Genomic DNA, 12,985 nt, shown 5'->3' with positions numbered 1-12,985 from the left:
GGGCAAGCCAGGCCCCGGGGCTCCCGTCGCAGCCCGGCTGCTGCAGCCGGGCGCTGACACAGCTTCTCCCGGAGCTCCCCCGGAGGGGCGAGGAGCGAGGCTGGGCTCCGCGGGGCCCGCTCGCCCGCTGCCGGGCCCTGCGGGGCCGCCGGATGGGACGGGAGGGAGACCGGGGCCGGTAAGAGGCGAGGCTGGAAGCGGCAGCGGTCCCGAGGCAGCCCTCCGCGGCGGGGAGACGACTGCCTGCCTCCTGTGGGCGCCGCGGCTCCCCCCCCCGCCCCGTGGCCGGGCGGCAAAGCCCGCCGCACCGCGACGCCGGCCCGGCCCGGTCCGGTCCGGTCCAGTCCGGGCCCCGCCAGAGCAGCCCCCGCAGCAGCAGCAGCCGGCCGCAGGGGCAGGGGCAGGGGCAGGGGCAGGGACAGGGGCAGGGGCAGGGGCAGTTCCACCCCGGCCGGGCGGCCGGCCCCGCCTCCCGCCGCGTGACCGACCTGCCCGCCCCGCCGTGCTGGCGCGTACCCGCCGCTTCCGGGGGGAGGGCTCGGGCGTGCCGCTCCGGTAAGTTTTGCGGAGCGGGCGGGGAACGGCGGCGGGATGTCCGGCAGCGGGCTCAGCTACAGCGAGCAGGGGGGAGAGGCGGCGTCCGAGCTGGCCCAGGAGGTGGTGCCCACCGCGACCCCTTCGGCTCCCGCGGCCTTCGGGCTCTTCAGCAGCGACACCAAGAAGTAAGGGGGCCGGGCCGGGCCGGGCCCGGCCGGGCCGGGTGGCGGGGTCCCGTCCCACGGCGTCCGGGCGGGCCCCGCTCGGGGTTGGCGGGCGGGCGGGCGAGCGGTGGCCGATTCCGTGGGCGTTAGGGCGGTGCTGGGCTGGCGGGACCCTGCCCCGCGGGGGCCGGGCGGCGGGGCGAGGAGTGCGGCCTCCGGGCTTCTCCCGGGCAGGGGCAGCTCCAGGGGGCCGTGGCGGGGAAGCGGTGCCTCGGTTGCCCGCTTTTACCCCCTCGAGACTCGGTGGAAAAGTTCGCTTGTTTACCTTTAAGGTGTTCATAACGGAATGGGTAACTTGTGAAGTTTTTTTGTTGGTTTGTTTGAAAAAGTCCATATCATTTTTCCTCTGTTTTGATAGCTAACCACGCTGGCATTAGTTTCACTTTGACTTCAAATGTATTTAAAAAAACCCCAAAGTGCTTAGAAGTATTTGTGGGAGTTGTAGTTGGAAGTGTAGTTGATCATGGCGAGGCAGCCAGCTCGAAGTGGGTGTTAACAGGGCTATGTCTCGGTCAGAAGTCAAAATGAGGAAATGAAGGAGGAAGAAAAAAAAAACAGCTGAAGTGCACTGGCATAGAAAGCCTTCAGCTCCTTAAAGGACAAGTGAATTGGAGAGTAAAAAAAAAATGTGTCTAAGTGGAAGGATCAAGAGGTTTGCTAAGCTGGAATTGTATCCTAGAACAAATTGGAAATCTATTCTGAGAGCAACCAATAAAAAGCACCATAAACTAAGGTCTCATGTACATTAGAAAATCAATCCCTTCTTCTTCAGTTTGATTGTTCTGCACAAAGAGAACATCCATGCTCTAGAAACCTCCGCTGATGTGTTTATTTTTGTGCCACACCAAAGTAAATCACAACGACGTGAAGCTGCTGTCACTCTGATGCTTAGCTCTGTGAGACAGCAGCTGATAGGGCTCCTCAGTTTGCCAGACAAGCCACATTTCTCTTCCCCTGCTATTCCACTAAATACTTTGCTTTTTCATTGTTCCAGTTAAAATTTTCACTGCTCTAGCATGGGTGCCCCTGTGCTGACTTGAGTGTTGTAGCTGATTTATGTTGTTTGCACCCTTCTTTTCCTGACCCCTTCCAAAGAAACAACTTTGCACTTTATTTCTTAACCATTGTTTTGCTGCTTCTTTTCCACAAAGGGGGTACCCTGATCGTTGGTCGTGGCCATAATTCTCTACATAAGTCATTTAATCCTAGACTTCAGACTGTTCTGCAGGTGAAGTATAGCTCTCTATTCTGCCTGAGGCTGCCCAATGGTCAGCTTTAGGGTCCTGAGATGTTTTGTACACATGTATGTATATGATTGTCTTTGTGTGGAAGAACAAGAATAGCTTGTGATATGTATGCATGCATGCCTTATTAATTAATTGCTCTTCCAGACTTGCTCTCACACTTACAGGGAGGGAGAGATCCATCCTCTAAAGGAAGGACTTGAGAGGAAAGCAGGCGTTGATCTCTGTGGTCTTTTGTAGCTGATAAACAAGTTCATGTCGAAATAGGAATTTATCCATGGTTCAAATCTGTGTGTGTAAGCTCTGAGAATGGATTGGATAGTTGAGGAACAGGCACTGTGAAGGGAAGATTATGAAATTTGTGTAGTGTGAAAAAGCCACTGTACTGCAAGTGAGGGTTATTAGAAAAGCAGACTGTGTTGCAGTCTGTTTGGAAAATGCAGTAGTCATTTATCAAGCATATAGCATGTATGCCATATAGTCCACACTGGTGATAGCCCAAAACCTCCTTATTGAGAAGCAAACAAAATTTTCTTTCCTTAGAGCTAAAATGGAAACCTTCTTAGAACAGGGACTGTAGCCCAGATGTAGGACATAGTATCTTTTGGTGGTTTGCTTTTGTGTTCTTTAAACTGGGCAGACCTGATCCCTCCATACTGGAAATACAGAAGTGCAAGATGTGTCTCTGCATCTTGCATATTAAAGTGTGGGGATAGTGGGGTATTCCACTGGTGAAAATAAAATTACTGTTATGGTTTTTCAGAGTTTGTTCATTGATCTCTCTTAATTGTCACTGAACGCTGCTGAATATGATCTTAGGTATGCTTATATCCCATATCATTGTGGTGTTTCAGTGCTTGGCAAACTTTTTTTGTTGCTGAGGAAGGGAGATTCTTCCTTAGTCCTACTGATGTTACAAGAAGTACTCCTTCTCAGCAGAGGGGCAGATATATAATATACGGCCCAGAATGTTGCTGCAGTAACTGTTGGACCAGAGGCCTGCACTTGCCTGTTGCCAGTTAATCTGAACAACATCATGTGGTTAAAGTATAAATATCAAGATATTACTGTAGACACTTCCTTTAAAAAAAACCTATGTCTCTTTTCTTTGTCTTCTGTCTTCTTCTGTTTGTCGTGAAGAGGAAGTAAGCCAAAATGCTTCTGAAATAAACAAATTGTTTATTAGGGTAGATTGTCTTCAGTTTTGCAGCATTTGCTATATAGAATGGTCTATGACAAGTTGCACACAGAGGCACAAATGACTATCAGTAGACTTAAAACTGAAATCTAAAGCTGACTTAATATAAATTATTTGTCCTAACTGTTGGGGTTTTTTTTGGCATTTCAGTAGAAATACTCGGCTGGAGTACTTATCTAAAAGTTCTGAGCATCCCTTGGTGTCAAAAGCCCATGTGTCTTATTCTCCAACTAAAGCTGCTGGTTTTTACTTTTAGCAATTCTATGATTTATTCATTAACTTTCAATTACAAATAGACTCTTCAATTCAGTTAATGAATGTAGTATTTTCTCAACATGTTAGTATTGTGGTTTTGTTGAAACATGTGCTATCAGTATTGAAAATATCTCAGTGCCTTGAAACTTCTGTCACGGTGACACCTTAAACCTGAGTAAGTGGAAAGTTTGACTGTTAGAAGATCAATAAAGATAAAAAAATTGTTGAAATGTTATCAACAGTTATCTTAATATAAACAAGGTGCAATGGGTTGCATGTACCATGTGCAAATAGTATGTTTCTCATTAGTTAATATAGTGTATGTATCCAATGCAGTGAAAAAAGAAATAGAGGTTGTAAAAATACAACTTTGGTCTGCTTCTATCAGGTAACTGTGTAAATGTTCAGGACAAAAGAAGTGAGGAGAAGAGGAAGTTTTTCTAACCTCTATTATATAAATTATTATTACGTACAACATGTACATAAAACTGTTTTCTTACAGTTTTTGACTACACTGAAACTGTTCTTGAATAAGAGATTTCACAACAAATTCATGAGATTGGGGCTGGCTTTTTCTGTGAGTATTGAATCCTGACTGAAGAAGCAAATATAACTTGCCTATTTGGTATGTATTTCTTTTAAAAAGCCTTTTGGTTAGTTAAATCACTTTGAATATGTCAGAGGTGGATCTCATGTTCAGAGAATGGAAACATTGTGTTCATTCCATTAAATATCTCAATAATTGAATAATTAAAAGATCTTTTATGTACCTGAGATGAATCAGTCTAAACCTTCTTGTGTGGAATGGGCCCCATTGCATGGCTGGAGATGCCTGTTCCTCTCATTCCCCTCTCCCTCTCCCATGCTTGTTATGAGACGTGTATGGTAATCCTTTATACAATTTGTATAGTTACATTTTAGGAATTTCTTTGTGTGTCCAGGTAGGTAGTCTTGACGGTTCTCTGTGAACTGGTTATATTCCAGACATAGGTCACTCTAAGTGCTCCAGATGTACATCATTCACATGCCCCACATGTTTGAAAAAGAAGAAAAAGGGTCAGATTGTGAGCCACCAGAATAATGGAAATGGTCTGCAGATAAGTCTTTGCCAGTAACAGGAGTTTTCAGCAGGATATTTGTAAGAGCCAAGGGGTCATGTAAGTCTTATGGACAAGCTGAATCCAGCCTGTGGACCTCAAGCTATTTATCCATGGCCTGGATTGATGGAATCTGTGAAATAACCACTGCCTACTTGGAAGACCATCAAAATCATCTGTATAATGTGGAGAGATACCATTTGATGCACGTCACCTAAGTTAATAGGATATTTTTATAGTTACGCTATGTACTGTTGCTCTGTGTAGAGGGATGAATAGTCTAACGACCTCCCAACTTCTAAGAAAACCTGGAGAGATAATTAGTAACACAGAATCACGTTAATTGCGTACACTAGGGTGCACTATTGCTATCTACAGTTAATTGCAGGTGGACAGAGGATTTTCATCTATATTAATTGCATTTTAGACAAAATTTACCTGCATTTAATATTAAAATATAGTAACATTTCATTCTTGGAAATGATACAGTTTCAGCAATAAAACTAGATATTGCTATATCTAAACCAAATGTAAAAATTTACAGGTGAACCACATGTAACATCAGTAGATATCAATTGATAAGTACAGTATTGAAGCAGATGGCAAAATTTATAACACGCATTTTCAACTTTACTGATTTGCATCTTTAAACTGTATTCCTGCCAAGCAAAATACATTTGTAATTTATTAGACTTTTTTCCTGCAGATCTGGCTTATGCATTCTGTTGAGCTATTCATCAGAAAACTCAGCAGGGCTGCAAACCCATTTTTTTTTGCTAAGATTTGCAAGCCTGTTTTGCAGAGAGCTGATCTAAGGTGGTGATTTCATTAAGATCCTCATTTCCCAATTCTCTGTGCAGAATACTTTTCCAAATTCATCAGAGCTAAAAACTTGCTTTCAACAGCTGCCAGAGATGTTCTTGGAGTCTTAAATTGATCTAGTTTTGCCTTGGCATATCCTGTTCAACCAGTCATGGAAAGCTTGTACATAGACTGCCATTTGTGAAACTCTTGGAGGAGACGCCAGCCCTAATATTCAAACTTGATGCATCCACTAGCTCATTGGCACAACTACTTTCTTTCCCCATCTGTTATCATGGAGCTATGCCCACTAATGTGGTGATATGCCAGTTTCAGTAGAATGTACAAGCCCGCAAAGATGAATGGTTTGGATGAACTGATGACTCTACAAGATAAAATCTGAACCCTGTAGTCAGTACCAGGATAGGAACTAAATGCAGTATATGAACATAGACATACTATTGCAGAGCACTTCTCCAGCTGAAATCAGTCAGATCTGATGGGAAGTGACACACACTGAATGTATTCTTATTGCCATGCACTTGGCACATACGAGCATGCAAGCAATGAACTGTTGATTTGCTGTGATACTCTGTAATGTAGTCATTAAATTTTTTTGAGGCTTTTTTATTTCCTCAGAAAGGCAAGTTTTATAGTTTAAGGTCTTCACTGTGGTTTCTGCATAGTTATTATGTTGTCATATATTTGCCTTAGATGCTTGCTATGATCTGCATCCTGAATGGCATTAACATCTGTAACACTGTTATAACATAAGGCTGACACTTGCAAGGAATTCCGGATTTTCTTAGTTCTGCTTTTCTGAAGACTATTCTTGTCTATGCCACCCTGCGGTAGTTTTCTCACTTCAAGAAAACCAGAATTCTTTTGGCATATAAAAGCATTTTGCAGAAGTTTCCCTGCAGCATCGGTAGTGTGGGCACTGTCAGAAGAGGTTGTATGCAGGGGGGTTGCAAGATTGGTACTTTTCAGCCTTTCAGACAACTTTTCTTGTTGCTAGGTAAAGTAGTGTCTACAACTACTCTACTGACAACAGATAATCTTGGATTAAATTGCAGTCCTCTCCAGAAAGGGTTTCAAACTGCTTGTCATACTAGCTGCCATCTGGTTAGAGCTTTTGAAATGTAGGTTGTTTATATATCTGCATTAATTTTAGTGGTAGCAGCAACTTACTGGTGTTCATGCACTGAGTTGCTCAAGCATTGTTCACAACAGGGAACTGGGAAGATGCTTTATTCAGTTTTAACTTTACACTTTTCTATATGTTTCCTCAGTGAGAAGGATGATACTGTACCTAAATCATCCAGATGGCAAGTGCTTTGAGAATCTAGTGGCAGAGCAATCATTCAATGAGTTAAATTATGTTGCTGGTCAGACTATAACTGGTTGTGTTCATTTCTGTGGCTCTCAGCCTTACAGGATACTATAGTTATCCTGGTTTTCCTCACACCTCTACTGTCTATCCTTTAAAACTATCGAGTGTGCTTTTTGGGTAGTGTGTTTGATTTGAAAAATTAGGAGTGGCTTAAAATGAAAGAGATTATTTCTTATCTCAATTTCCCTTTAAACCACAGTACAGCTACATAGCCAAATGATTTGAGTCTCCCTTGAAATAATAGTTGAATTCTATGTTGGTGTGGTGAATTGGCAATAGATGTAAATAGTGTTACAATGGAAGAGGATGGCAATACTGAATAGCACCACAAGATGTCATTCAAACAGTTTGTGGTATAGGATGAAACACAGTGCAACTCAGACTTCTTAATTTCCTGCTAGAGGAAGACCTCAGATCAACAGCAAAATAAACTCAAATTGCAGCATGTATTGGCTGCTGTTTTACCTTCCATGTTATATGGCTCTGAAATCAATTTACAGTTCCTCTTTAAGTGTTAAATTCAAACTTGTTTAGAGTTTACACAATAGCCTGAGCTAGAATAAGCCAATTTATTTTAAGGATTTTGCAGTGCCGGTATAATGTAAAAAAACTGGGTGTTTTTAATTTTTTTTTTTTTTTTTTAAATTGGGGCAGGGAGGGGCATGGGACCTTCCATAAGACTTCATTACTACTCAGGTGCCAAGACCAGAGGTTAAGCTGCTCTGTCAGTGTGGATTTTCTGCTTCAAACCTGGTAACATTCACAGTATTTCAAAGTTCACATTGGAACATTTTGCAGTGCTGCAAGCAAAAAAAAAATAAATCTTAGTATGCTGTGGTTAAAAGTATGTCATCCAGACTGAAGTCTCCTAAAGACTTTGAACGCAAGAACAATGCAGTTGATGTCATGTGACTGAAAGTATGCAGTGGATGGAGCACTTGAATGAGACTTCTGTAACTTTTGTTCCTGTTCTGTAACAGGTTGTTCCATAATATCAGAACTGGTGAAGCTTGCTTCCTCCCTTGTGGTGGATGTTTGTCATTTTCTCTATCTTACCTTGCAGTAACACAATGCTGTCCTTGTATATGAAGAGCCTCTGTCTCAGCATGAGTTTTTGTTTAAAATCCCTTCCTCTTTCTTAGAGGTAATTAAAACTGTTCCCGGGTTTTGGGGCATACAAATGGCATGGGGAATTGTAATTAAATTCTTATTTTGTAAAACAGCAGGCTGATAAACTTCCAGGAGTAAAGATTTTGTAGCTAAAAGAATTATTGCTGCATTGCCAGCTGGGCTTCAGTTGCAGTTTTGATACTCATGAAACTTGTGCTTTTTACAAAGAAAGCCTTATGATTAGTGGGTGACTTCTTGCAGTATCTGGGTACATTAGAACTATAGCAAATGCTGACAATTTATGGGTTTCATCTTCTAGTGTTGCTAAAAAGGAGATAACAATAAGTGTATATCTTATCAGGGTGGAGTAAGTGTTCTCTTAACAACAGTTATTCAGAATATGTAGGTGCAGTGGCAAACGATATGCCACAGAATATGGATTGGTATTTTAGTGCAATTAAATGTTTGTGATAGTTCCTGCAGGAAGACAAAGTAACCGAGGGAGAGGCCCAGATTTATCACTGACACAGCTGGTTTAAACCTCAGTGACATACAGTTACACCTACCCTCTTTTGTTTTCTGTAAAAGCGGGTAATGTCGCTCAATGGAATCTGAAATCCTAGTCTTAATCTGAGCAAGATGCCAGTTTTAGTGACCAAGTATGTGCTGACAAGAGTACAGCATATTCAGAGGTGTTTTTTAGTTGCTGTTTGCTGTAATCAGCATGGAGCGTAATGGTCAGGGTCCTTTCTGGCATAAGACTCCAGATTGTTAAAATAGTTTGACAGTATGTTCTCTTGAGTGTCAAGCTCTATGTTTTTGGTTTGTTTGGGGGGGGGGGGTTGTGTTGTTTTTTTTTTTTTTTTTCTCTTATTTTGGGGCATTGGGGTGGACTTTTTGTAAGGTTTGGTTTTTTTCTTTTTAATGGCAGGGGAGTAGAGGGAGCATGAAAGACAATGAGAACTAGAAAAATCTAACTGTTGTTTTTTTGTTTACTTTCTTACAGTAACATCCATAAGACTAATCATAACCGGTAGGCATATCATAGGTCTCATCATATCTATACCCCTATCGTATCCAGAATTTGTGCAAAGGCATATGAAGAAAGCAGTGCTTTGAGGTAGAAAGACAAAAATAATATCTTATCTTAAAGGCTCCAATCACAAAATATAAAAACATAGAAGAAAGTTAGAAATCATCTTGTTCTGCTTAACATTCGACCAGTGATTTAAAGAGAATGTATTATTCTGGATGTGTTTGGTGATGTCCATCGTATTGTGTCATCACAGATCTGTCATGTGTGATGCTTGCTATGGGAGAAAGTTAGGCAATGAATTTGCATTTCTAATTTACACTCACTTAGCTTTCAAATTCTTATATTGAGGAATACAAGCCTGTGGTGGTAAAGATTACAAAGGCAGCTGAGTACTAATTCATTAATATATTAATAATTGGCTCATTGCCATTTTTGGTAGATGATATGCAAATAATAAAGATTGTATTTCATAGCCTGTTCACATTGTGTATGGGTATAATATATAATATATCTAATTATAGTCCATACCAGTGCTTTCAACTGGCAACTTTTTAGGACAGTGGGGCCATATTATATAGAGGTTAAGACACTAGACTACAACTTAGGAAGTCTCATTGCGTTCTTAGATATGGCAGTGGGCAGACAGGTGGGAGTCTTTCTGTTTTTTCTTTTTCCCTCTCAGAAAGTCATTTCACCTCTTCTGTTAGGGAAAACGGGCTCAGAGGCAATATATTTACTCTTACAAAGGTTTTATTGCACCTATTGTTGTTGGGACCTTTACTGTCCTGCTTAATATAGCTCCGTATTATTTGTAAACTATCAGGTTAGGCATCTTTAAACCTGGTTTTGCTGCTGAAGTAGTAAAGCTTATAATTTCAGTCATCTGTAATATGTACCTAACTCTGTAAGACTAGAATTACTCTCAAAGTTTTAGCAGGGAGAGGCAAAGGTATTGATGCAGCTGGAGAGTTGCTTTTTTCTGAGCTCTTGGCAGGTGGACATAAGTGAGAAAGAAATTGTTTGTCTAACATTGTGTACTGAAGAACTGTCACTTTAGAATAACTAATAAGTATAGAAACATGAACAGCTCTGTGAGGCTTGCATTTATGCTTTCTGTTTTGAGGGATTTTACTTAAGGATTGAAATTCCCTTAGATCTTCTTAATGCTCAGAAGACGAAAATATTGTTGTACTGTACAATAAGCTATATTATGAAAGACTGAAGTGCATTTGCCTTTCCCATTGTTCATTGAGGCTGCTGATAAGAGTTGTTCTTGGAGGGAAATGACCTTTGAAATCTGCATAGGATATTTGTTTCTAGAAGTTAAAACATCAAGGGAGTGGGTATCCTGTTACTTAATAAGATCTTCTTTTTTCAAGTAGACCTCAGTCTCAGCAGGCAAGCTTGGTTGAGTGCAGTCATCCCCTTTTTTTTTTTTTTTAAATGCTGTGCTTAAAAGAATAGAACAAAATTCTACAATACTGGGTAAAATAATTGAAGTGTCTTGCACTATTAAATCTGCTCTTAAAGGGCAAAACTTCGAGGTTACACTGAAACCATGTCTAACTGTAGAAGAAAAAAGGCTTGCTGCTGCTGATCCATATGAATATATGGAGCGATATTTTACTCTGTAAGTATCTAATGCTTGCTAATCCTGGATTACAATTTGTTAGAAAAGATTAAAAAAAAAAATACAGCAGTCATGTAGCAATTAATTTCCAAGTGGATTCATCAAGAACTGGTGGGGGTTTTTTATATTTTTTTCTCCCTCCCCTTCCGCCCCCCGCTTTTCTCTTCGGAAAGCAAGGCTGGCTGTAAGCAGGTCTTTATGTCTTAATTTCTCTGGTTTGTATCTTCCCTGTTAACATTTCAAAATGTTTTAATTTGAGATATATGATAGAATATTTACTATAAGCAGTTAGAAATATGTTTCATCATTAAATACTTCTTTCTTCTGTCTTAACGTCTTAAACTCACCTTTTGCCTTTTTTCTTTGTATTTGTTACACTGGTAACTCATACTCATTCTGTGATTACTGTCTGTTTTTGTCATTCCGAACTTCTGGGAGGTAGTCTTCAGCAAGTACTTGAATCTTGTGCTGTGTAACTTCCTCCACTTTTGCTACTTGATCCTCAAGTTCAAATTATTGTTTCCACATTTTCTACTTTCTCACTTGCAAATTTTTTGACATATTCTTATTTTTGTGTGTTAACTTTTTTGTTAATTTTTTAATTAGGTAAATATATTCCCAGACTTGAATCTTAAGCAGTTGTTATTCATGCAATACTTCTTGATTCTTTAGTGAGTTACTATCTTTTTTGAAAAGTAGTTGCTGTCTTGGTTGTGCAAAGGAACCGAAGCATCCTCCTACCAATTATATGAGAACTACGTGATCACAATTTAGTAATACTGTCCTGTGCTTTAGCTTTTACTATATCTCTATCTCAATTTGTGCATGATTATGTGAAATAGCAGTAGGAAACTGGAAGCAGGAGTGTAGGACTAGAAGCAACTTTCTAAATGAAGTCAAGTCTTCTGCTGTGTAACTTTGATAACTGTTGTCATATAGATTCTCTCACAAGCTAAGCTTATAAGGTAAGGATTAAGACTTAAACAGAAGGAATTAGAAGTCTCTGAAATTTCTGTATCCAACTAGAGCAAAGTCTCAGGCAGGGTCCTTGAAGCTGATCTGAAAGAACCGAGATTTACTCGGTATCCTGTGAGGAATAGGTGGACAGGAATGGTCAGGAATATAAGCTGTCTCTGTGGCCAAGAACAGTGGGAACAGAGCTACCAAAAGTTAAATCAAGCTAGCCTTCCTAAAAAGTTAATTACAAATGGAACCGTACAGAGAGATTAAAAGGTAAAAAAGGCAAATCATTAAAGGTATTTTAGGTACAACCCTAAACCAACAAGTATTTGATTTCTGATATCAGAAATAAGGATATAGAGCTGAGGGAAAACTGTGTGGAGTGGCTAAACGGGGTGTGAGGATATAGAGATGAACACAAGCATGCTTGAAGCAAAATCAGAAAACCGGAGAGCTTAATGCGGAGGGAGGTGTGCCTTTATCCCAGGGAGCTGGGAGGACGGCAATAGGAAAAGGTCTGTGAAATAACAGCATTTGTTACTTTTAACAGATCTGTCAATTTAGGGTGGTGTTACAAGAAGAAGCCTTACTTCGTGGAAGTGGCTGGACATCACCTGTTGATGGGAAGGAGAAAATAAATCTTTTGTTTTCCTTTGCTTCCACACATGGCCTTTGCTTTTGCTTTATAAAACTGCCTTTATCTTGACCCATGAGGTTTTTTTTCTGTCTTATTTTCTTCCCCCAATCCTGCCGATGAGGGGAGTGATAGAGTGTCCAGCCAAGGTCAACCCACCACACTGGATTTCTGTGTTGTCCTTTGCTATGTGAAAGCTCGCAGGGTTTGTAAACTTGGAGTTTTCAGAGTTCTTTGGAATATTGCAGGTGTCTCTTCTTGAGCCATTGTTTGCTTCGTATCTTTTAGTACTTGAGCAATCTAGGCATTACAAAAGGCTATTTCTTCAAAGAATCTTTTTTGTAAACTTTCAGTTTATAAATGCAGTTAGACTGTGATCTCCTTGCATTTAAAAAGCCAAGCAGAGTGCGGTTTCTTCTTAGTGACAGCTAACAAGAAGCTGTATCTGTGAGAGAACATCCTTATTGACTTAATACTTTCATGTGAGAATTTTATTTCAGCTGTAAAAAGTGCTTGGATGCGATATGTGTCTAATCATAGGGCTATCTTAATCTTATGTCATGTAGAATGGATGTACTGCAGATCTGAGTCTTTTAATCCTGAGGACAGGGGATAGCAGTTTACAGTCCAGAAAAGCAGATGAAAACATAAGGTTATATGGTTGATTCTCACTGAAATTCAGACCATACTGAAGTCTGCTGTTGGGCTTTTCAGTGATTTATGTAAACTGATATTATATTTTAACACAAACACGTCAGCCTCTATTATATCTAGCCCACACTGGGAGGAAAAGGGAGGAGCAAATGAGTTGTTGATTCAAATTGAGCTCTTCTCTTGCCTCAAGACTTCAACCTTCCAGACAAGGT

At 40.8% G+C, this 12,985-nt stretch overlaps 1 protein-coding gene across 3 annotated transcripts in view; it reads left to right on the top strand.

Annotated features, from left to right (window-relative positions):
- The first annotated feature begins 525 nt into the window (after positions 1-525).
- Positions 526-12,985, top strand: part of AP3B1 (adaptor related protein complex 3 subunit beta 1) — a 164,506-nt gene continuing 152,046 nt past the window's right edge. The window contains exon 1 of one of the 3 annotated variants that reach the window (XM_052775969.1): positions 526-722. In XM_052775969.1, the coding sequence (XP_052631929.1) occupies positions 592-722 (131 nt within the window). In that variant the 5' untranslated portion in view covers positions 526-591. The remainder of the gene's footprint in view (positions 723-12,985) is intronic. The other 2 variants (XM_052775968.1, XM_052775967.1) reach the window with 2 other exon arrangements.

The sequence above is a fragment of the Harpia harpyja genome, chromosome Z, assembly GCF_026419915.1.
Source record: "Harpia harpyja isolate bHarHar1 chromosome Z, bHarHar1 primary haplotype, whole genome shotgun sequence".
NCBI lineage: Eukaryota > Metazoa > Chordata > Aves > Accipitriformes > Accipitridae > Harpia > Harpia harpyja.
Note: the sequence above shows the minus strand (reverse complement) of the source record. Positions and strands in the feature narration are given on the sequence as shown.